This window comes from Prosopis cineraria, unplaced genomic scaffold (genome assembly GCF_029017545.1).
Source record: "Prosopis cineraria cultivar Desert tree isolate PC_DT_omini unplaced genomic scaffold, ASM2901754v1 PC10, whole genome shotgun sequence".
Classification (NCBI taxonomy): domain Eukaryota; kingdom Viridiplantae; phylum Streptophyta; class Magnoliopsida; order Fabales; family Fabaceae; genus Prosopis; species Prosopis cineraria.
In genome coordinates this window covers 16961901-16988079 of record NW_026555341.1, presented here as the reverse complement: position 1 = coordinate 16988079, position 26179 = coordinate 16961901, and the positions used below count along the sequence as shown (strand labels likewise).

Below are 26179 nucleotides of genomic sequence, written 5' to 3'. Positions count from 1 at the left end.
TGTCTATGCTCTGTTTTTTCTTTATCTCTTTATCGTTCATTCTCACCTCTAGGAGCAAAAATTCGGTCTTCTTCTTTTCTTTCAGTCAGCTCTCTTTTTTCCTTTTGAAAATCTCTCCCTCAACTTCTGCTTTGTTCCTCTTTCGTTCCAGCCTCCTTTTGTGCTCTGTTTTTCTTCTTTTAGTCTCTCTCTCCTTTTTAGATCCTCCTCTCCACCTCTCTCTCATACTTTGTCTCTGCTTTTTCGTTCTCTTTTTATGCTCTCAGTCTCTCCCTCTATGCTCTGTTTTTCTTCTCTTTCTGCAACGTGCATCTCTCACTCTCCCTCTCTTCTTTCTCCCACCTCTTCTCCGATTCACTCTCGTCCCTTTCCCTCCAGGAGCAAAAATTCGGTCTTCTTCTTTCTTTCGGTCAGCTCTCTTTATCGCTGAAGCCACCATCTTTTTCTCTTTCGTGCACGTCTACCTTTGCTCTTTTTTTCCTCTCCTTTCTCCATTTTTTGTCTGTGCTGTGTGTTGCATCTGTGCTCTGCTCTGATTGCTGTATGCATGCATGCGTCTTAGATTTCGTTTCTTTTCTTCTGCTGGCCGAAAGTGTATGCGTATGCGTGTTCTACTCTCTATTCCTCTCTTTGCATCTGATTCTTCTTTGCGTCTATGACTGAGTCTGCTATCTCTCTCTGCGTTGCTCTGTTCGTGTGTGTTCCATGTATGTGTGAGATTGCTCTACTCTCTGCTTCTGCTGTTCTTGCTTTTGCTGTAATGCTTGTTCTTTGCGTTTTTTGTTTCTCCCTGTAACGTGCCGAGCATTTAGTTGCGTGGGTGAAACGCTAAATCATCGGCGTTTCACCATCCCATATTTATTTATTTTTTTTAATGCTTAATGCTCTCTGTTTTTTTTATGTTATGTTAATTAAAATTTTGAAAATTAAATTAAGAGAGAAAAAAATTAATTTTGAACTACGCAAGAATATCTTTTTTTTCTTCTTTTTTTTAATGAAAAGCAACAAGATTTAAGGAGAGAATTTTTTTTAAAAAAATATTAATTCTCACAAAATTAATTTCCAATATTTTGAATGATTGGGATAATTTGGGAGAGATTTTAAAATATTTAAGCAAGATTTTTTTAAAATTTTTCTAGATTATTATTATATATTTTTTTGAAAATATAATTCTAAAAAGGATTAAATTTTATTTTTGTATTTTTATATTTTTTTTGCTAATTTTATTATTTTTTTATTAAAAAAATGTCTGGACAAAATACGGTATTCACAAACATAATCATAGCATAGAAAATCACATTGGCTAAGAAATCCAGCATAACATGATTATCATCATAAAATTTTATGAATTTAATATTCATAATCATGCATGTATATCATCTTATAACATACTCATAAAATAAATATAAGAGTTTTGTAGTAGTTTGCTACTTGTCTCATCTACTTCTTGTTAAGCCTTTGACCTTAGAGTACATTCACAAGTATCAAATCCTATCATAGGAATTTAATATTAGGGTTAACATTAACATAAAACTTCTTTAATATAAAGAATGCACCCTAGTCTATCCTCACTTAACTTAAGGACTAAATTAGGTGACCTATACTGGCCTATAGATACTTGACTCTATCATAAGATTAAACATGAAAGTATAACTTTAAATAACAATTGACTCGGCATCACATGGCTTTAAGGGAAACTTCTTTCTCATCCTATAACCTCATTAAAATTCTCTTGCATGCCTTTAAAGCTTGTCATGCTCTAGAAGATAATTGGGTATCATTCATTAACAGCCTAAAATCCAATAACACATAAGTAACATGTGTACATTTTTTTAATATAGACAAAGCTTAATAAATCATAAACTTGCCCTCATGGTCTCTGCCAAGTACTTGTTCCTTAGGCCTCGTAGAGCTCTCATAGGACTTATACATTAATTTGCATGCATTACATAACTTTCAAAACCATGGAAAGATAAATTTTAATCTCTAGTCAATGCTAGCACATGTCATATACTAATTTTCTATACTTGGTAAACATACTTGCACAACTTCCTTGGGCCTCTAGGATACCATTCATGAGGTTACATAACTTAACTTTATTATAAAACCTTCATGACTCAGTGTCCTTGGATCATTGGCCTTAAAAAGAACTTCATCTTATCTTCTTGACTCATCAAGACTAGCTTTAAGTGGCAACAAGTGCCCTTAAAATTTAAGCTTAATCTAGGCTCAATCATAGAACATAAGGCCCATTAACTTTGAACTTGTAAATTTTCAAATTTCTACCCAATTAATTTGTATTTTAGAATTAGATGTTGACTTTGAAAAATCATCACTAATTCTAGAAAATTCATTTTCTAGGTCTCAAATTAAACTTGAGAAGTATTTTTCAATGGAAAAATAATTTTCAAGAGACTTTGTGCACCAAGACAATTCATAAACTCGAGATTTACATTGTTATAGATTTGCCAATACATTTTCTAAATTTCAAACCCCAAATCTGAAAGTTCATAACTTATTTATGAAAAATCATATGAGCTTGATTTTAGTGTCCAATTAAAACTCTTAAATTCAATTATATGGTAAAAATACAAATTGGACAATCCATCATACATATATTTCCAAAATCGCACACAAAATTCATTATTACAAAAATCTCTTCCTGTCACTTCCAGACTTTTAACCTTAACTTGTAAAATTCATAACTAATTCTATACATATTTGAATTGGGAAAAACAGGACTCCTTTTAAATCTTAAATGTCCTCTATTTTTGTTCAAAATTTGGTGGTAATGTTTAAAACATAAATTTTGAAAACCACCAAGCAATGAGGAAAACTTAAATCTAGATAGTGATAAACTTGTGTTTAAATCTCATAAATTAACTTAGAGTTTGAATCTCATACATTCTCTTGGGCGCTTCTAGCCTTAAATAAAAACATGCATTAATATTAAACATGACTTCCAAGGTCTCCAATACTTCAATAAAGTCCAAAAAACAACATGAGAATTTGGATGGCATAACACCCAAGACAAAAGCCACATGCAAGATTCTAATGTTATGGTTTCCATCAAGATTCTCACATGCAATGCCATATAAAACTTAAACATGCACTTCCCTACCATTTCCAGCCTCTAAACCTAAGTCCAACATGAAGGAGAAAGAGATTGAGCTAACAGAACTCACATATAAGCTTGGAAACTAAGAGAAAATGGAGTAGAGCTTGAGAAAATCCATGCTTACCTTTGATTCTTGATTTGGATCTCCACTTCTCCTCTCTCCAAACTTGCAAAACTTCTCATCCTCTCTCTAGAAAACTGCTGGATGAAATTCCAAATGTTGAAGGAAGGAAATGTGTTAGCTTATAACTTACAACTCTTATCCAACAAGCTTCATTAGTGGCATGTTAGTAATTTTGGCTTGCATGGTGTCTTTTTTCATCTTCTTTTTCCCACTTGCTTCTCTTAATTCAAATATAAATTTTGAATCATCTTTACTTATTTGATGACAAGTGGCATGATCTTATGTTAAGCATGGGCCCACTTTAACTTCTTTGCACACTTTTCAATGGTGGGGTCGACTGTCATCTTTTACTGGATTCATTAGGAATCATGCCTATGTAATGCATGCTTTTGCACATACTTACATTAACTTTAATTTAGATAATTTTTTGAGACATTTTGCTTAGGCTTGACCTTGCCTCATTTTGCATGCTAAAATACTATACTCATGTAAGATCTTATTGGAGCATATAGCAACTCGTAATATGTGTCATTAGTTTATGTGTATTAAAATAATATTTTTCTCCTTACTCGTGCACATAAATACTTATTTCTTTGCATTGTAATACGTGCATTAAATTATCATTTCTCGTTAATTTCTTGCCTCATAAAGTGTGTACTTTAACTTTACTCATCTTCACATGTACTAAAGGCTTCTCATAAGGCATGAAGTCACTTGTAGCTTACTTTATGGCATAAAATATTTTACTTAAGCACTTTTGTGCCTTACTTTGATGCATTAAATGTAGGATGTTACAAGAGGAACCTACTGCATATATAAAAGACTTTTGAATATGTGTGGAAGCATTCTTGTTCATCGAAAAATGATTGCATTTCATTGAAGATGCCTTCATATAAGGGAAGATCGGTTTCATATCCTTGATGTCATTTGCACTAGTAAGAAGCATTTCATCCTGAATGTTATATTATTTTTCATATTATCATGGTCATATATTTTAATAAACGAAGAACTTGGAGTTTTTTTTTTCATGAAAATCATAAGGGATATTAAGAAAAATGTACTCATTTTTTATGTAAACACCTATGAATATTTTAAAAATTTTATCCTTTTATGAAAATATCTATGGATATTCTAAAATCACAAAATAATTGAATATTCTAAAAATTTATTCATTTTTCATGAAAACACCTATAGATATTTTGAAATTGCAAATGGATATTTTGAAAATTTGCTCATTTTTCATGAAAATACCTTTGGATATTTTGAAAACACAAATGTGTATTCTTAATAGTCACTATTGTTATATGTAAAGTTTAAATCACACTAACTTAAAGCATAAAGAACAACAATTGAACACCAACAAATCCATTTATCATTAAATAATAATATGTTTTTATATCCCTTGATAATATAAACTACATTACTTTAAAACAAAGATAATACAATAATTTAAATATTGTTTACCAAACACCTTTAGGTGCAAGAGGTCTAATGTCATTTTCTTCCACATTTTCTTGAATTACTTTTGAAATCAATTTTTTAGAAAATCTCATTCCAAAAGTGATCAAACATCTTATAATTTGATGAGCTTACTTCCTTACTCCAGTCATAAATTTCACTCTCTAAACCAAAATTATCCCCATCTATCTTTAGTCTCTCAACAACAATTCACATTACATCCATCCTTAATCTATATAAGACGAAAACAACAATAAGAAGTGAGTAGAACATAAAAACATATATATATATATATATATGCTTAAAAAATATATTAAGTTGTTAAATTCTTTTATCGTGTGAGATTTCAAAATCTTTACATACATATAGAATAATTGTATTACCGTATAAGTCAATAAGGCTCTACAGGTATTGTGATTAAATTCTCAATCATAAAACATAAAAAATATATTTCTAAACTCTTTTCTTTTCTTTATTTCAAAAATTCAAAAATTAAAAAAAATAATTAAAATTAAATTAATTTTTACAATTTAAAACACATATATCAAAATTTCAGAAATTGTTTTATTTGCAAAATAGTGAATTATTTTATTTTTAATTAATTTCTCTTCAAAAAATATTTTTACTAATAATTTTCAAGCCCAAATTACGTGGACTTTGATTCCCATCACAAGGTACATAAGCCTCAAAGTCAGATGTTGAGTCAAATCCTCCCTCATAAATAAATAAATATTTCTCAATTAATTATTATTATTATTATTGTTATATCAAACACATGAATAAAAAAGGGATAATTAAAATAACTTTAAAACCATATTAATTGAGCACAACAACCTTCAGATAACCATTCTGATGAACAAGTGTTGTGAGGTGCCTAACACCTTTCCTACACTCAATCGACTCTCGAACCTATTTTTTATTTTCATACTATCTTTATTCTCCTTTAAATGGTTTTCCAAAATTTCCCTCAAAATTTTAGTGGCAACTCCTTATTCATCCGGTTCCTGCCCTGAAGGCTGGAACCTCCACTCACGCGCCATTCGTGTCGCATTTTTGGGTGCGACAATGTTGTTTATTTATATAGCTTTAAATGTTTATGAAAAGTATATCATGTTTTAAGTACTTGAGTTATATAGTTTTGCCACTGAGATTCCCTTAAATCTCACCCCATTTGACTAACATTTTAGGCACAAATAGGACTAATAAAGAAATGTTGAGGTATGAGTTAAGTGGCTTGTAAGTAGATAAAAGTTTACTACTAGCTAAGTTTTTATATATTAGGGGGACACTTAGCCCACCTATCATTTGGACACTAAGATGCCATATAGGTTATGGCATAAAGATATACGATTTTTATTTATAATTGTATTTGTATACATAAGTACACCATAATGTTATAGAGGATAAAGGTGCTCGGTGAGAGAAAGAGAGTAAGAGGTCGCACTAAATTAAGAAATGATTAGATAAGAAGGATAAAGATGGAAATCTCACAAGGCTCAAAAGACATAGTTAAGTGTAAAAGAATAGCTTTTAAAAAATTTATCCTGTGCTAGATAGTGATTGATAGTTTTGGTCTATCTTCCTTATGTATGCCATGTAACAAAAGAGGTAAAGAAGAGTTTTAATCAATCCAAAAATAGAAGGTTATAGTTTTAAAGAGAAAATAAAAAAAGTTTATTTTAAAGAATTTCATTGCATATGCTTGTAATGCTCTTTTTGTAACCTTCCTCTATTTAATAGCATACCTGATATAAAAGGTAAGATGTGTTGTAACATCCTAAAAATTTTAAGACTCAAATTTATTTAAAAAAAAATAAATAAACAAAAATAAAATAAAATATCTATAATTAAATTAAATTTTAGAATAATTTAATAGAGGCCCAGAGTTTGAATTTTACTAAGCAAAAGTTTGGTTTTATATGATTTTTAACTATGGGAAAAATTACCAAAGTTGACCCGGGCTTTTGTGCAATAATAAAAAATGTTGGGCCCTTTCTTGTAATTTTCCCTAAAGTTTTTGACCAGCATTTTAAGGAGCAAACTGATGCAGAAACGCAGAGAAAATGAGAAAGGAAGCAAACGCACAAACGGGAGAGAGAGAGAGAGGAAGAAGAGAAGAGAAAGGGAGGGAGTTAGGCTTGGATCTAGGAGTCTTTGCGACCGTTGCGAGCTCGGCTACACGATAGGTAAACTCCCTACTTCAATCCTCTTCTCTTTCTCTTAATTTTCTTCAATTTTTGGAAGAGGAAATTTTTGGATTTTGATCCCAAAGGCTTTATTCTTGTAAGCTTTTGTTTCTTTGGATTCTAGGGAGCATGTTTTGAGTTTCTATATAGTGATCTAATGTTTTGAGTGAATAATTGGATGAAAAGAGGTGTTTTGGGCACAAAATAAACCTTGAGAAATTGGGTTTTTGCTCCTCAATGGTTTAAGCCTATTGATTTAGTTATAATTTTGCTATTTGAGCCCAATAAGATTTAAATTAAGGTTTGGTTTTCATTATAAGGGCTAATGGTGAAAGTTGGTGGCACTAAGTAAAGGTTTTTAATTGATTAAAAAAATTATATAAATTGAAAATTAGCCTAGTGATGGCTAATAAATGGTTTTGGTGGTTAAGTGATACTATGTGAATGGTTGGTTTAATATATGGACCATTAGGGTGGATTATAACTCATTGACCTAAGTTGTGTGGTATAAGTTATAGTCTTCATTAATACTATTTGTCATGATAAGTGATGTAGATCACTTATATGTTGTAGAAAATTGTTGGTGGAACTTATTGAGAAGTAAGGAACAAGCCGAGCCCTATTTTGTACAAGGGGAACCCTTTTGGTACCAAAGGGTTGAGGTAACAGGGGAATTTATATTTTTTATTACTTTGTTTTAGCTATTTTTGAATAAATATTACTAGTTATCATGCATTACATGTTTTAAAAGATTAAATGTGCTTTATAAGGGGTTATGGGTTACTACTTTGATTATAGTGCAAATATATTTTCTAATTGTTTAATAACAATGTTTTTATGGAAATGAGATTTATAAATATTATACTACTTTAGAGTGTTGAATGGTCAATACTCAGGAAAGATAGACAAGAGTAAAAGGCATGATCTCGGTGGGAGTTCACCAATGAGAAGGTGTGGATTTTTGATATTCTATGGCACACTGTCAGTACTCAGTGTTGTCTTACGTATTGTGGGCTCAGTGCACTAAAGTGGTTAGTGTATTGAGTGTTCGACACCTCTCAGTGGGGGAGGGAATCCGACATATGAAGTGTGAGGTTGAGTGCCTAGGCCAAGGTAGCCCTCACATGGAGAGTAAGTCGGGCTGGCTCTGGGAGGGAGTTAGCTTTGACTGCTCAGGATTCACGTCGAAGGGGCATAGGAGGTTCGGTGGATTAGATCATGCCTTAGATTATATTTTATGCCTGTGGAGGTACAAGTAGGTATAAGGTTTACCTGTAAGATAAAGAGTGCCAGGGGACATTCTGTTGGTCATAAAAGGCCATACCGGCCTAGGTCATGCATTCATGCATTTTAAATGGCTAAATTATATACTATGTTGAATTTATTATTCGTTTATTTGATTATGGCTTACTTTGTAATAATCAATGTAGATTTCATTGTTACTGAGACTGTGGTTGTCTCACCCCTTTCTTTTCAATATTTTAGGTCCAGGCGAAGGATCCAGTGGTGAACGGGGAAAGGAGCAAAGCTAGGGGTTTGCTTGTGATTTGTAAAGAACTGCAACCCCTTTCTTTTGAGCAAATATATTGTAATGTATTTAAGATTAGGGTGCCAGTAGGATATGATTATGTGTGTGTGTGTGTGAATATGTGTGGATTGTGTGCTTGTGTATGAATTTTTGTCTGTTTGCAGACTTGTGGCTAGGAAACTTGGTTATGGTATGTGTTTTTAATGGATTTACTTAGTAGACCAAGTTTCTATTACAAGCAGATCTTTATTTTGATATATATGTGATTTTATAAGCAAATGCAAAGTGGTTGCATTGCAAATGGTGTGCTATGGGCAAACATAGAGCTTGGATAGAGAGAGTGGGAGCGTGGGCCCCACAAGGAGCTCTGAGCCAAGTGAAAATGTTTAGCATATGTATTTATATAAATATATGGTATTTGGATTGATTTGTGACCACTCTTGTATGATTTGTGCATTTTGGGGGTTTAGGGTCCATTTTGGGAAATGGCACCTGGGTGGTCAAATTTTGATGTATGGGGGTTTTCCATCATTTGAATGTTCTATCAGGTGTTTTTAATCTTATTTGACGTGTCCAAAGTGTTCCCACAGGTTTGTGACCATTAGGATGAGATTTGGACAATTTTGAAAATGGTTTTTACCAAAAAGCTGCACTTTTGCATCCGGGTGTCCAAATCTTAATCCGACCGTTGGATTTCTCTAAAATTTGGGTCACAAGTAAAACCTTTTATAAGCTTCGTGTAAGCTTTGGAATCACATCGATCGGATATCGGACGAAGAAACGACGCACTCCAGAATTTGGTCTGGAAGTGCTGTCATGACAGCATTAAATTGCTGTCATGACAGCTACAGTAGTTATATTGTAACCTGCACAAAATTTAATCCGTCTGTTGGATCTTTTCAAAATTTGGTATGCTAATAGTATTCTTAAAAAGTGACATGTGGGCTTTGAAATCACTCCAATCAGAGGTCGGATGATGAAATGGTGCACTCCAGAAGTTGGTCCGGAAGTGCTGTCATGACAGCTTGATTGACAGCAAAATTGACTAAATTTGTAATATGTCCAATTTTTAATCTGACCGTTGGATCTTTTTGAAATTTGGTACACTTATAGTACCCTTTGAATGTGACTTGTGAGCTTTAAAATTTCTTCGATCGGAGATCGGAAGGCGGAACGGCGCCTCCCAAAAGTTGAACTGGGAGGGCTATCATGACAGCAATTTAATGCTGTCATGACAGCATATTTTTACCCTTCTTTTGTCTAACTTGCTTCCGTGCGCTATAGGTAGAACCTATAATTTTTTTTAAGGTTTTAAATGTTTACTTTGCAATCATATAGTTACTTAGTGATTTAAATGGTTTATTTCCTAAGTTGGTTTTAGGATTAACTCCTTAACCACACTTAGTTTATTTGACTTGTGTGATTTTTGGATAACACTCGGGACAAGTGTTACATGTGTCACCTCTCATATACAAAAATCTTCCGTATATGCAAGTAATCTATCATCATATGCAATGACTTTTTTTAAATGTCCATTTTGTTATAGGTGCAAATGACACCAAGGATGTGCAATTGGTTTCCCCTTATACATAGCCATCTTCAATGGTATGCAGCCATCTTTCAATGAATGAGAATGCTTTCATGCATATGCAAAAATCTTTCATATATGCAATAGGCTTACCTCATGTGCAGAAGTCTTCCATGTATATAAGTAATCATTCATCATATGCAATGATCTTCCTTAAATGACCATTTTATTACGAGTGAAAATGACATCAAGGATATGCAATTAGTCTTCCTTTATATACAACCATCTTCAATGGAATGCAACCATCTTCTGACAAATGAGAATACTTCCATGTATTTGTAAAAGTCTTCCATATATACAACAGGCCCCTCTCATGTGCAGAAGTCTTCCATATATGCAAGTAATCAATTGTCATACGCAACTATCTTCCTTAAATGTCCATTTTATTATGGGTGCAAATGATATAAAAAATATGCAACTGGTCTTCCTTTTATATGCAGCCATCTTCAATGGAATACAACCATTTTTCGACAAACAAGAATGCTTTCATGCATATGGTAAAGGTCTTTTATTTATGTCCCTTATGTGTAGAAGTCTTCCGTATATATAAGTGATCATACATCATATGCAACTATCTTCTTTAAATGTCCATTTTGTTACGGGTGCAAATGACATCAAAGATATACAACTGATCTTCCCTTTTATGCAGCTAGTTTCAATGGAATGCAATCATTGTTCCACAGCCCATGAAATCCCACTGGTCAAACGTTTTTCTTTATTTTCAAATTTCATTTGCTAGCAATATTTCGGTCTTTTAATGTCACTACAATATTGCCATAGAAGGACATCATTTTTCAAAACTCCCAAGCATCTTTTTAGCAATTAATTTGCCCATGAAACCTTTATGGGAAAATTTCCCCGTGATTTTAATATTATGATATAAAAACATACATAGTGTTTAATGAGACTAAATTAATTGATTTCTCTTTTCATTTTATTATTTGTTCTAGATTTTTTGGTTCCTCATCTTTTATTATTATAGAGTTTTTGTTTTGTGTTGAAAACTTTATTTTTATTTTTATCATTTAAAATATAAAATAATATTTTTGATCCATTTTATTCAAAATCACCTTTAGATGTGCTCTTATTGAAAAAACACGAGTTTTATCATATTGAATTAAAATATACTTAATTTTCGTAAATCTAAACAAATCAATTTCTTGTTGCCTTTTATAATTCGTTTTAGAATTTATTTTTTAAATTATTTTTTATTTTTATAGTTATTTTTTATCATTTGATTACTTGATTTTTCATCAAAAGCGCTTTTGTAATCTTAATTATTGAAAAACTCATGTGTTTTATAGTATTACATTTATATATACTTAAGTTTTCATAAGCCTAAATGAATCAATTCCTCTTGTCATTTTATAATTTGTTCTAGACTTTGTACTAGTGTGAAAATATTCATTTTTATTTATATAATTAAAATTTTTTATTTTTCTAGTATAACAAGATTACATATTTTTTAATTAAAAAGTTAATATTTACTGTAGATGAACGTTGCCCATTTATCCAATTATTATATGTATAAGATAAGATGAAACATTTTCTTTAATTTTAACATATAATTTTTTAAAAGAAATACTTTTTACATAAACAAACATCCTAAAAATTTCGGATGTTTTTTTCTCAAAGTAATTTTTTCATAAACAAGGCCAAAACAAATAAGGTTCAAGATACTGCGACACTTTAAGGAACTTTTAAATGCATTGGAAGAAAACTTACAACCCAAACTAACAAATAAAAAATTTTAAATAATAGAAGGAAACTTAACATGTTTATATATATATATATATATATATTAACAATGTGGTTAGATTTTGAACAAAGTTTTCCTTCATGTTTTGATGAGAGTAATTAAGAGTATGATGTCTCAGCAAAAAAAAAAAAAAAAGTTATTCAGAATATGATGCAGTGAGTTACAAATATTCACAAACATATTTAGATTATTGAATCCCTTATCTAGACAAAAGGGGGAAAACTGAATAATTATTATTTGATTAGAGGAGAACAAAAAAAGAAGAGAGATTTTAATAAGTTTGATTTTAAAAAAAATGAAGAAATGAGACTAACAAATTTTAATTAATTTTTAATTTTCATAACCTTTTTATTTCACATATTGTCTTCATTAAAATTTTATATCCTCAATAATATATTTTTAAAAATTAAATTTATTAAAATCTTCACTTTATCTAACCAAACAGTGTGTTTGGGGGAGAGAGAACACATATTCCAGAAGAGATCAACTAAGTTCTGGCCTAAAAAATTAGAAGAGCACCACTTGGAAACCAAACGAAGAGAATCATATACAAGGCCCAATATAGTCTTGTCACTAAGAAAATGGCCCAATTAAAAAAAAAAACAGTGAAAAATTAGAAAATGAATGAGGCAAATAGAGATCCAGGGTATCGAACCCGTACGTCTCGCATGCTAAGCCATCACTCAACCGTCTAAGCCACATGAGCGTTCATGACTTTGGGACTCCGATTATAATTAAATTAATTTTAAAAGGAGTTGCAGAATACATTTCGCAGCAATGTTGATTACAGTGAACATAATATTCGTTCTTTTATGTTTTTGTCATTCTGTTCTTTCCTTACTTATTCAACATGTCTCTCCATCTTATTGCAAGGGAAGTGCCGATCAAACCACTTGCAGGAATTCTCAGCCACTGAAAACCTACATACTGTTTGATCAAATGGCCTCATAAACCACTTGACCAATTCATCTTTATCTTTCTTCATTCACTGGTTCCACTTGCTCTATACTTGTACCTCGAAGCCCAGAAGAGGTAAATCACAAAATTCAACCCATTTAGCACACACATAAGCCAGTAGAAACTTTCAAGATGGTGGTGATTAAGGTTGCCACCAGAAAGCCATGGTTTATGGTTGGAGCTACCTGTGACACTGTTCACTATAGAAACAATCACTGAACTAAGGTAATACCCCATAGCCAAAGAAGCCCAAGAAAGAGAAGTGGCCAAAGATCTCATCTTTGTCGGTGCTTCTGTGAAGAAAAATTCTAACAAGCCAGCCAAAGTGAAGAGATCTGCTGAACCCAGAAACAAAAACTGCAATGCAATCCAAAAGAATGTGATTGGAAGTGGTTTGGTCGTATCATTGAAAAGCCCTGATTGTGTTGCCACCCTTTTCCTTTTCACTTCAACAAGAGCAGCCACTGCCATGGAAATTGTTGAGAGGACCAACCCAACTCCAATTCTTTGAAGATGAGAAATACCCATTTCTGTTCTTGTTGCTTTTCTAGCAAAAGGAATAATAATGTGGTCATAGATAGGGGCTAGGATCATGATACAGAGAACAGGGAAAACTGGTAAGGAAGCTGGAGGAACCTTGAGGGAACCTAGTTTGGTGTTCATGGTTGCTGCTTGTTGGACTGAGAATGTTGAGAGTTGTGCAAGGCAACAATTGAGCATGATGGTGCAAGCAAATATGGGTAGCATTTTCATTACTATTTTGACATCTTCGACTTGCTTCACAGTGCATTCTAGTGATGAATGTAATGGTGTGTTTGTCACTGCGCTGTTGAGGAATTTGAGGGAATCTGATGGTGTTTCAGTTGCTATTACTACTTTTATTTCTTCTTCTTCTTCTTCTTCTCTGGTTGTGTTTGGATTTGAAGGGCTTGGAACCATGTTCACCACCGCACTGCTTGAATTTCTGTAGATGTAGCTGTTCAATGAAGCAGCAACCACAACCTGCCCATTCAAGACAAGGAAAATTGTCAAGTGAAATTTGTTTTTCTTTGGAGTGAAGAAGAGGGTCATGTAAGTAAACACATAAGAGTGAATCACTAGGGATATAAGATACAACATAAACAAATATGGACATGAAAGTTGATGCAATAGAGTCCATAGGCTCTGTAGTAAATAATTTATTATACTTGTAGTGCTGTAGAAAAGAGACAAAGTGAAAATTTTGAGTTGTGCATAAATAAAGAAGATAAGTTTTGGAATCAACAAGAGATGGATTCAATAAGAGTCTAACTCTCCCCATATACTTGGACCCTCAAAAATTAATAAAAGATGGGTTTTTATTTGTGCAATTTGAAATGTCCGTTAAGGTACTAAAAACTTGATCAACTATTAAATTGATCAAAGAATTAGTTTAAGAGTTAATAATTAAAATTATAGTTAAAACATGATTAAATTGGTTATAAACAAAGTATTTTATTAAACTGATTAAGACACTAGTTTAACTGAGCAAATTAATTCAGATGTTCATACTATGCCATTAAATTATGAACAAATGATTGGAATAGATTCTTAGCACCTAGAAGACTCTAAATCAGAAATATTAAGTGTTGAACATAGATACAGCCTCTTTAAGTTCTCATGTTTGTCATATTCATTGGATAATCATAATTAGTTTGATTAAGTCATCTTCATAATAACAATAATAAACCAAGTAAGCTTGAGAAATTAATATTCATTGTCATCATGTACCTTACAGATGGTGGTAAGTGGACTTCCAGAAGGGATCTTCATCCTGTAATAAGAAGAACCAGCCAAGAACACAGGGATGGACACAAAGATGCTAATGGTGGAGATAGCAAAACCCCATTCCCACCCTTTGTTGTCTTCAACCCAGACCACAAAAGTGACAGCAATTAGGGCTCCACAGGCTAAGCAGAAGACAAAGTAATTGAAGAAGGTTGAAGTCTGCTTCCTCCCAGATGGCGTTGACTCATCAAACTGCTCAGCACCATGTGAAGGCAATGACCCTTTGATTCCTCCAACCCCAAGAGCCACCATATAGAGCCCTGTGAATAAAATGGCTGCTTTTCCTCCTTCTACTTGTTGGCATGTTGTTGAGCTGACTGTGTAGTGATCACATTCTGGTGGCTTCAATGTTGGTGAGCGAGCTTGGATGGTCAGGATGTTCAGACCCTACATATGTAATTACATTCATAATTATCTCTATTCTCATATCTATATTACTTAAAATGGATCCTCTATGTTCTCTAGAGTCTGAAAAATGAGTTGTACACACACACACACATATCTAGAGTACGATTTGTTAGTACTTTTATATATTATGTATGCAAATAGTTATGTTTGAGGTGATAGGGTTTGATAGTTATAGTTGTGGCATGGGAAGAAATAGCAGTGAGAGAGAATAATTATGATTTATGGGGATGATCAGCTAGACAAAAAGAAAATAGTTATATATATGTTTGTGATTGTCATTAATTTTATGTTGTGTGTGTATTAAAAGTTGAACATATCTCTGCTTTAAAACTATTTACAAAGCTTAATATCTTGGAGATTCTATTTTGAACCACATTTCTTACAATAGAGCAACGTGATCATCAAAAAGAATAAGATGTGAAATATTGTTAGGATCAATGGCGGAGCTAGAACCCCAAGTTGAGGGTGCAAAATAATTTAATAAAAATTAGTTTTTTTTAAAATAATAATTATGTTAGGACTAAAATTATGATAACACAAATAATTTTATCATCATTTTTCATTTGAAAAAATATTAAACAAATTGATATGGTCTCTTATTGTAAATATGATCTTCATATCTCATCATGATCATTAAAATATTATATATTTAATAAATTTTTGAGCTTAAGTATTTTGCATTTAATTTAGAGGGTGTGAAATATGAAAAGTAGGGGTGCAAAGTTATAAATTTTATATATCTCACTTGTAATTTTTCCTAAAGTGAGAGGGTGCAAACCAATGTGGCTACGCCACTAGTTAAGATGAGTAGTATAAACTAAAACACAAGATCTCTCAACAGTCTAAGTTTAAATATTGTGAATAAGAAAAAAAAAATTGCATTGAAATAGAATTAAAATTGAAATTAGTCAGAACCATAGCAAGTGTGCATGGGGGGATGGAGGACAATAATGTCCGTTAAAATCACTTAAACTAAATTATTAACAAGTTATCAACAGTAAAGTAAATTCATTTTTTTTAACTTCATGCGTAGTGCACTGATAAAGATATGTTTATATATAATACTAAAATTTGTAACAAGTCATATTCTTCATAAATTATAAAAATATAATCCATTTCTCTATAAGTGATAGAAATTAAGGAAAATTAATAAGTTTCATAGCAAAAAACTTATTTATAAATAAGTATCATGAATTTATGAAAATATATTCAAGTCTCATGAATTTAATTATAATTAATTTACCATATAAAATGATATAAATACCCTTGGACTCACTCTTTTGACCTATATTGATTGACTATTGACATTGTTGATTGGTGGCCGGTGAGATTTGATATGTCATTGCCAATATTGACTAATCAATAAATTTTTTTTTAATTTTTTTTGATTGGTCAACACCAACCAATGGCTAGTTAATGACCCAGTGATCAATCAATGTTGATAAATGTTAGTCAAATAAATGAAAGCTTAAAACATTTATATTATTTTACATGGTACTTAACTACAACCAAATTTTATAAGATTTGAATATATTTTTATAAATTCGAGAACTTATTTATAAATAAGAATTTTATAGATGGCTTGGTTTGTAATTTGCCATATAAATTAAATGATAGGACCTGTGTACGTATTGCACAAAACCCTAGGTAACAAGTTGCACCATCGATGAATGATGAACATAGCAACTTCTTATTGTTTTTGTTTGTTTGTTTGTGTTTTGTTTTTGGATAAAAACATAGCAGCTTCTTGAATTTGTGAGCTTAGGTACGTGGGTAGTGTATAATGTATTAGAATTTTTTATTTTTTTCAAAAAAAACCCACCAGCCCCTCTCGTGGGGCATGGCATGGATCGAAGCTAATTATGCTGGTCCCAGGTGGGGGAAGACCTACTAGCTAGTCATGAAACGTCATGGTAAGAGGTTGGCTTTTTTTTTTTTTTTTTTTTTATTTTACCTCTCACCTGACCCTCTGTGACAGGAAGACACATGCACCTATACACACAAGCACATCAACACTGATTTTGAACTAAGGATCTCTTTTTTTTTTTTTAATATAAAAAGATGATGTTATCACTAGAACAATTGATCGATGAGAAGAGAGGTTGATGTTTAAAGTTAAACAGAAAATTTAAATTTTAAATTATAGTAAAAACATAATGAAGAGAAAACAGGAGTCCGCTTTGCTCCTCCTTTGCTCCTCTATGCCTAGGAGCAAATCTGGATCAGTTCAGATTTAATCCTTTTATTTATTTTATTTTATATTTATTAAAATAAAATATTTATACAAAATATATTGTAATAAATTTGATCATCAATTTGAATAGTCTAAATTTATATTATAAAAATAAATATTTATAAAATAATTTAATAAATTTTTCATTTCTAGTTTGAACACTCTTCATTTAATTTGAATAGTTAACGTAATATTATAATTTTTAAAAATTATAAATTGACCTATTTTGTTTATAGAAATTTGGACTGTCCAAATTAGTGATCTAATTTATTACAAAATATTTTTTATAATTTTTATAAATATTTTATTTTAATAAATATAAAATAAAAATAAAAATAAAAAATAAATTTAAATTGTCCAAATTACTCCTGAATGTAGACGAGCAAAGGATTAAGTTGCGAATGAGCATAGCCGACTCCGAGAAAACGGCGGTAAAGAGGGACTCCAACACAAGGAAGGCACGTGCAAGGTCGACCAAAACGACAACCACATGATACACTTGGTTCATCGCCACCCCCTTGTCGTCGCTTCCACTATCTGCGGAACCTGATGGTATGGGAATTTGCCTAAGATGCTGGGTTTTTCGTTTTCATCAGCACCTCTACAATGCAACATGATTGTTCTATTATAGACGCATGAAATTTATTTTTTTAAATTTTATTTTCATGTGGATAAATTGTTCATTGATATTAATAGTAACATAAAATTTATCCTTGATGTAAAATAATGATACATTAAATAAATAATTTTATTTTCAAACAACCTAATACGCGTAAAATTAAGTTTATCTTCAAATTATAAATAATAAAATTTTATAATGAATATCTAATATTTAAAATTAAATAAAAAATATGCTGTGAATAACGTTATTATTAAAATTTATAAAATATAAGAAATAATACATTGCAAAATATCTAACAAATCACACTATTCTCAAATTATTAAAAATATATTCTTTAAATTTGGTGAGTACATAGAAAGTTAATTTTAAAAAATGATTAGGAGAAGTGTTTTAGACGTGGCCAGTGACGATGTGCAAGCTGGCAACAGGGGATGAAATGAAGTCTGATTAGAAGCGATAATTTCTTTTCTTTTCATTTTTTTTTGTTTTAAAAAATTTAGGTGAGTTGAGTTTTAAATGTTCATCACTGTTAAGGTCTGTTTTTAAGCCCAAAGAGTACTTAAAAAAATATTTACATATTCCTCACTAATAAAATCTTCATAGCAACAGCAAGATTTGATCGCTCAATCTTATAAATTATAAGTCAAATTTTTATTAACTAGATCAAATTTTATATGTGTGAAGCAATAATTGAAAACAGACAAGGAAGGCAACTTCATTTGAAGTGGCAAATTTAATGTGTAGGCCCAAAGAAAATGAAATTGACAGACTCAGTGAAGTTTCTATACGATGTAGAAGCACTATAATATTATGCAAATTAATTACGTTGCATGAACCATAAGCATAAATTAAAGCTTTATAGTTCAGTTATATAGCGATTATTTTAAAAAATCGCTAAATAATTCCAGGACAACCAGATGAAAATTGATTAAAATTAGGAAAAATTATTTTATGATTTTTTTAAATAACCATTAAACATTTTGCAACTATTTATTGGTTATTTTTAAAAAATCATTATATAGTTTACTAAATGGTTCATTAAAACTAAAACTGAAAAAATCTATTTAACAGCTTTTGTAAATAACCATTATGTAGACCTCAATTATATAGCGGTTTTCTTTTGGCCAAATCAACTATATAACGGTTAAAAACCCTTAGATACTTGCCCTGAAGTATATAATGCCTGAATATACAACGGTTAAAAAAATAATAGCTATATATAGAAACTTTCTTTTATTTTTAAGTAGTGAAGGCACCAACCTAGTCCCTCTCTATATCGAATGTTGCTGACTGATTCGAATTTAAATAGAATAGACTCTAGGTTGAAATTAAAGAGAGTATCTCAATGTGATGATTTTTTCCCTCCTATTTACAAGACTCAGACACAGTGTTGTTTGGAGGATATTAAGTTATTATTACCACTCAATTTAATAACTAGAATTGATATTTTTCTTATAAAATAGTAACTAGATACATGAATATAAAGGAAAAAGCACATTATGTGGCTTAGCATGAATAAAGGAATATGCACATCCCACTTTTTTCTATATGGATTAAGGAATATTCCACAGATATAATATTGTGTGTGTATAGAATCATTTTAATTATATAAAAGTTTTAAAATAAAATGTGGGTATCGTCTATATGTCCAATTAAATTTATATAAAAAATGTATTATTAATATTCTATCTGTTAAAAAATATAAAGCATTTTTCAATCGAATCTTACCTTCTAACAAAGTAGTTATTTATTTTCAAACTAATACTATTTTTTTATATTTATCCCTATTTAATAGCGTGTTTTACTCTAAAATAAATATAAAGTAATTTATTCAATAGAGGTATTTAAAAAAATAATTACATCTTGAAAAATTAAAAAATATCCTTTAACATCTAAATTTTTAAAAATGTCTTATATTTTTTTATAAAGGGAGTATAAATATATTTATGACTTTTATTTTGGTGGAACAAGGAAGAATATAATTATTAGTTTGCCTTCAGTTTGTCTAAATCACAATGTTATCTCATCATATCTCATGATGATTTAAAAGCACATTCCTTGTACCAACGTGCTATATTTTAATAATAATAATTTTTTTAAGTTAAGGCTTTAACATGATTAAATTAAAAAGGTTAAATTTCATTTTTCATCATTTAACTTTACGTAATATTTTATTAGAGTCTTTTAATTTTATAAAGTCTATTTTAATTTTTTAACCCTAATATCATTAGTTTCATTATAACAATTTTTTTATATTAAATTTTTAAATATTGACAAAATATTTTTAAATATAGACCTATTAAATTCAATTTTTTAAAATAAAAATTTAAAACATTGTTAGAGTTAAATGATTGAAAATGTACTTTATAAAAAATAATTAAATTGACATTTTATATAAAGTTAAAGCACAAAAAATATAATTAATCCAACTAAAAAATATGTATAAATTTATTACTGGTTTTTAAATTTTTATGAAGAAAATAATTATGATAAGTTAAATTCCCAGCGGCTCATTCGTCACTAGAAACCGGGGCCCACTTTTTAAAATTCTATGAAATGAATTGATTGGTCAGGCCTGTTTGAGGGAACACAACCCACCAGTTAATTAATTGATTGCAAAGTTTGCGAGTTGGTTAATTTATATCACATCATGCTCTAGCAAGACACGTGCCAGCTTCAAGATATACCACACTCACATATATAAACCCAATATACTAAACTAAAGCCTTATTTTTCTCTCTTCCTCTTAACATGGCAAACACAATAAGTGCCAAAGCTAGCGGTGAATATATAAAACAACAGCAGAACAAATCCAATCAGACTATATATATGCATTGCGCCCCACGCATTGTGTGTGTGCATGTGCACACACATAACTAGATATGTAAGTTTTGATCTATTGACGCGTGTCACTTTAATATGTCAACCCTATTTAAGTCTAAATATCTAGACTCATATATTTGGGCTCATTTATGAAAGTAGCCCGGAAATGAGGGGAAGGGCGAGCGTAGCGGACTCTTCACTCAAAATTTTAAAACTCAAATCTATAAATTTTTATATTTTATTACATACTCGCTCCGATCTAATATATAGACATCTCTTCTCAATTAATTTTAATTTAAAATATAAACAATCTAATAAATATAAAACATTTCTCCCCATTTTCTCTTTATATTCATTAATACAGTGCATCAATAATTGAGATTAGGGATAAAAGTAAAAAATAATATATATTTTTATTGGAATGAATACTTTATTGGTATGTGATTTTTTTAAAAAAAATTGCTTAAATTTTAGACAGGATGAAGTATTAATTATTAAGTTTAATTTTATCTAGTATGAGACTTCTTAAATTAGATCAAGTCTACTCACACTTATACGGGTTAACAACAAAGAGTGCGTGTGCGCGCCAAGAGATAGAGATGGAGAGAGCTTACGAGAAACTCAAGAACGGCGCTGGCGAGGAAGATATGATAAGAGGTGAAGAAAGCATCGGACAAGAAACCTCCGAGAAGAGCAAGAAGGAAGGCTGTTCCCATGAAGTTGGTGACGTTGTTTGCTGATTTTGATGGAGAGAAGTGCATGTAGTGCCTCATGTACAACACCAAGTTGCTCGCATTCGCTAGATATGCCAGATTCTCCAATGCCTCCACACCTGCCCCATCATCAATATCACTTATTACATCATCTTATATATGCTCACGCGTGTATGTGTGTGTGTGTGTGTACGTACACTGAATAATCTCGGTCTTATGCATTACATGAAACCCGAGTCTCAAAGCTACACTGTTAATAATGACTTCATGAATCGTACGTGCAGCTTCAGTACTGAGACTCAGAATCAGTAAACAATAACAGAAGCTAGAGCACAAACATGATCTTCGAACAACAACAAAAACAACACAAGAAACATACTATTGATGACTAAGAAGCGATACTGCTGATACAGAAGCACAAGCGCACGAAGAGAGTTAATTCATTTATTTCTTATAAATAGGTCGAAGGAGTACTTCAAGACTTAATTATTAGAAGTACAGTATCAATCAGTAAGTTAATAATGGAGGCAGAACAGTTTACACAGTGATAAATAATAGATCCATGAACAATGCACTTTCTAGTCCTGGGTTCCGCATGTTGGGATCTAATTTGTGTGTGTGTGTATGGAACATAAGTGTGGAACACAAAAACATGACGATCTTTTTCTAGAAGTTTTCGGGGATCACAGACAGGATGCGATATTGAGTACTTCACATGAGAATTCCAATTAGTAATGAAGTTTTCAAGGCGCGATAAGCTTAAAGTCGAAGCATGAAACTGTTATGATATATTATATATATATATATATATAGAGAGAGAGAGAGAGAGAGAGACCGAGGACGAAGGAGGCAGCGAGCATGCCGCCATGGCGGCCTCTGAGAGCAGGTTTGTTTCTCCAATCCACATAACCTTCCCATCTGTTTGATTGCTGCTCTCCTACTTCCTGCAGATGGATCAAACCAATAATGCTATCAGATTCAGTAAAGTTTTCATCTTTAAGTGTGTACTGAGAGATTGTCCGGGAAAAAAAAAGTGTGTACTGAGAGAGAGAGAGAGAGAGAGAAGAACAGAGAAACAGAAATAGTAGAGGAATTAAGTAGCAGATCAGACCATGACTAGATAGTTGTTTGCTACTTTGGTCTGTCTTCTTCCTAATATGTGAGTGTTTGGAAGGGCATATATATAGATATATATGGTGTGTGTCTGTGAGAGAGAGAGAGAGAGAGAGAGAGAGAGAGAGAGAGAGAGAGTTTGGCTATTAGGGACGAAAATGGAGATGACAGTGGGGAAGATTTAAAGACAGGAGAGAGGGAGAGTAGGGCCCGATTCCAAGTTGGGCAGAAAGGTCTAGATTCTCACATCTTAAAAGAAAATGACTTTTAAATCTTTTCCCACGTATCACAACTTGTTTATAAAGCCACCAATGCATTATGAAATGTGATTGTTAATTCCAAATTTTGCCTCTTCATCAACGTTTTCCAGGGTAAAATATTTCATTTTTTTCCATAAAAAAATATTATCATTATTATGTTCCAACCAGGAATGTCAAATGTGGAAGTAAAAATAAAAAAATGAAAAAAATAATTTTATATTATTATTATTATTATTATTTCTTAAAAAATTTAGATGAATTTTAAAGTTGGAAACTTTCATGATTAAAAGAAGTTCTTAATAGGTATTTTGAAGTTATTTACAAATAAGATTCTCATATAATAGATAACAAGTTTCAAATACTAAAATGTATACATGAGCAATATTTTTTGTTATTTTTAATCACTACTAAAATATATAAATACTTATCTAGATGATGATTAATGAAAAAGAATAATAATGTTGAGAGAATCAAATCCGAAACAAAATCTAAAAGAAGGCAGCATTGCACTATAAATATTTGACCCGTAGACCTAAATATTATAATCCAAATGGTTTGATGCCTCGCCTTTTTCTAACAATCAATGCGAAACATAAACATAGAGCATTCGAATTCAAATAAGGTATTTTTAATCTAAAAGCAAGTTGATCCAGTCGCAGCCCCATCACCTCCTTCACTTGAAAGAGATTTTTAATTTGAACCCAACATTGACATGTTTGTATACATATATAGTTACGTTTAGTATTAATACTCGAGGCAATCTACTTATCAATTTATATATATAGCATATATTATCATTTTAAAATTGAGTTACACCCAACGATTTGACCGATCTTTAGTTGGACTCGCTAGCAGCTTGATTTTTATTGGAAAGTCATTTTCATGGGGGATTGATTGAACGTTAGAACTCGAAATTGGACCGGAATCGAGAACAACTATTAGGAAATAAAAATACCAGAAAGGTTTTAAAAAAAATTAATTAATTTAAATTAAATTTTAAATATTAAATTTTAAGAATTTACAACTTAATTTTTCAATTTTATAATTTCATTGTAATAAATTTATATCTTGTATTCTAAATTTTAATAAGAAAAATGAATTTTTTTTTATTCTTCAACTATGTTAAAGTTTGAAAAACAAGTTGTAAATTTATCACAATACAGTTATAAAATTAAAAAATTAAGTTGTAAATTTATGGAATTTAATACTTGAAATTTAACTTAAATTAATTGATTTTTTTGAGACTTGTTTGTCATTCTTCCAAAATCAAATGGTTTAGGGCCAAACCAAAAAAGCCTGAAAAACTAAACGCAAAAAAGAAATCCTATAAAAATATTTTTTATTTGTTATTTTTTATTATTTAATTATTATGTTATTAGTCGGAGACCGTTACTTCAATCATTAAAACCAATACCTATTAACATTTTTTATTTGATATATAGTCCAGCTTTTAAAATATTAAAAAAGGAAAAAATTATTGTGAAATTCCACACAAGAATTTTAATTCCCTTAAAGTTTCATAAAATGTATAAATTGTTCAAATTTTATGTAATGACAACTTGACAAAAGAAATTAAATAATAACTTGAAAAGAAAAATGATAACTTCACATTAAAATCATACCTGAATTGTAATTTTTCTATGCCAAATTGTAATTATACAGAATTTTAGATTTATGAGTATTTTGTGTATTTTATAGGATCTTTTAATAATTAAAATTTTTATATGGGACCTTAGAGTTTTTTTTTAAAAAAAGGAAAAATTACGGAGAACACGCACATACTCTCACGCCTCAAGTAGACCTTGTACAATCATGCATGTATCACGTTGAACGTAACGCGTGGCAGCTAGCACTATGAATACCAGTAAACTGCGGTTACACCTCCACTTGTAAAAGATGATATCAACGTTTCATTAAAGTCATCAGAACGCCGTGCCTCATTTAACAATTATGATGCTGTTGCTTGAAGTAGCTTCATCAGGGACAACCATGATAATTGAATTAAGGGCTTTTAAAAAATACTTTGGCTACCATCTCATTGCCACTGTAAAATTAACGGGGGTATTCTTGAAAGAGTAAAAATATGTTGGAATAATAAGTTCAATAAAGTTAATATTTATTTTGACTCTCTTAAAACTCTCGCGCTCATACAATATATAAATTCTTGGATAACCATTCCCTTATTAAAATTATCAACAAAAGGAGGGAATTTGTCAGGAGAGATTGGATAATTGCATTTAAGCATATCTTTAGAGAAGCGAATAAATAATTGGCTTGCATATCAATCTTCATATGATAATTTAGACATCAAGATTTTTTATTTTTCACCCAATGGATGTAGGAAATTTTTGTACTACAACATGGCTTGATTTATCATTATTTTGCACAAATTTTTCCCTGATCTTATATTTAAAAAAATTTCGTATAATGCTTTGAAATGCTTTGATGTGAATTTTTTTTTTGGTGGGAGAATCGCAATTAAAGTTCCCAGAAATGAAAAAAATTGCATCCAAAGCTCAATACATTTTGAATTCTTTCCGCAGCTCAAATTCCCAAATACAAATGCTTCTCCGTGAAATAGATCATTTCCTTCAAATGCACTAGTTCTCCAAGTGTCAGTGCAACACAATGTCTGTAAAAACTAAAAAGCATGACAAAATCCACACGTGAACAACACAAATGTCTATTTATTAAATATAATTCATGTAGTTAAGTTGAACAATAAGGTACAAGTAGTATTTTGAAACCCGAATTAGATTGGATGGTCTGACCGCCACTTGCTTATCAAAATGGCTTGGTCTAACTAGTTGAACTAATTTAGCATTTGAACTAGGTTGACTTGGCCAATTTTGAGAGAATCAAATTTAACTGGGGAACCAAAGTGGGTCAACCTAGGTCAATCCGATTCAAAGTAAAAAAAAAAAGAAAATAAATTTAGGCTAAGTCACTTAGATTTACATTTTCTCTTTTTTAATCTCTAGTTTTCTTTTGTCTTATCTTCTCTCATTTCTAATCTCTCCTCCATAGCCTAGGGTCAATCTTTGACCTCTCCTCCAACGTCTGCCTCTAACTCTAGTGATTCAGCCTTTGACATTGAGATCGAAAGTTTATGAGTCATGACACAATAACCTGCCTTTAGCTCTAGTATTTTGCTTCGAAATTGTGAGCTTGGCAGTCCATGCACCTAGCTTTTAGCATCAAAATCTCAAGCATCAACGACAAATTAATATTTTATTTATATATTTGTGTATGTAAATATTATTTTTATGTTATCGGTTTGACTGTCAATCTAATCAGTTGGATCATGTGCTCTTTCTAATTTGACATCCGAACCAGGGTTCAAAACATTATGTACAAGTTTTTCAAATGTATGTATAACACAATATATGACTGTTAAAAATATGGTCCATATGTGATAATCACAATATTCATTTATTATATATAATCCGTGTGGTTGAGAACGAATGCGTCTTTTCACAAATA

At 30.9% G+C, this 26179-nt stretch overlaps 1 protein-coding gene across 1 annotated transcript; it reads right to left on the bottom strand.

Annotated features, from left to right (window-relative positions):
• Nucleotides 1–12453: 12453 nt before the first annotated feature.
• On the bottom strand, nucleotides 12454–22574 carry LOC129322227 (protein NRT1/ PTR FAMILY 4.6-like). The gene is made up of 5 exons (XM_054968389.1): nucleotides 22435–22574; nucleotides 22159–22267; nucleotides 21225–21442; nucleotides 14468–14911; nucleotides 12454–13720 (listed from the first exon to the last, which is right to left on the bottom strand). The coding sequence occupies exons 1-5, from the start codon at nucleotides 22435–22437 to the stop codon at nucleotides 12743–12745; spliced, it is 1752 nt and encodes a 583-aa protein (XP_054824364.1). The 5' UTR covers nucleotides 22438–22574; the 3' UTR covers nucleotides 12454–12742.
• Between the last annotated feature and the right edge of the window lie 3605 nt (nucleotides 22575–26179).

Excerpts from the sequence above, each read along its gene's own strand:
- LOC129322227 (XM_054968389.1), bottom strand. Across the intron at positions 21,443-22,158 it reads CGCTGCCTCCTTCGTCCTCG|GTGTGGAGGCATTGGAGAAT; the intron begins GTCTCTCTCTCT and ends ATGATGGGGCAG. Across the intron at positions 14,912-21,224 it reads GCGCCGTTCTTGAGTTTCTC|GGTCTGAACATCCTGACCAT; the intron begins GTAAGCTCTCTC and ends TTACATATGTAG.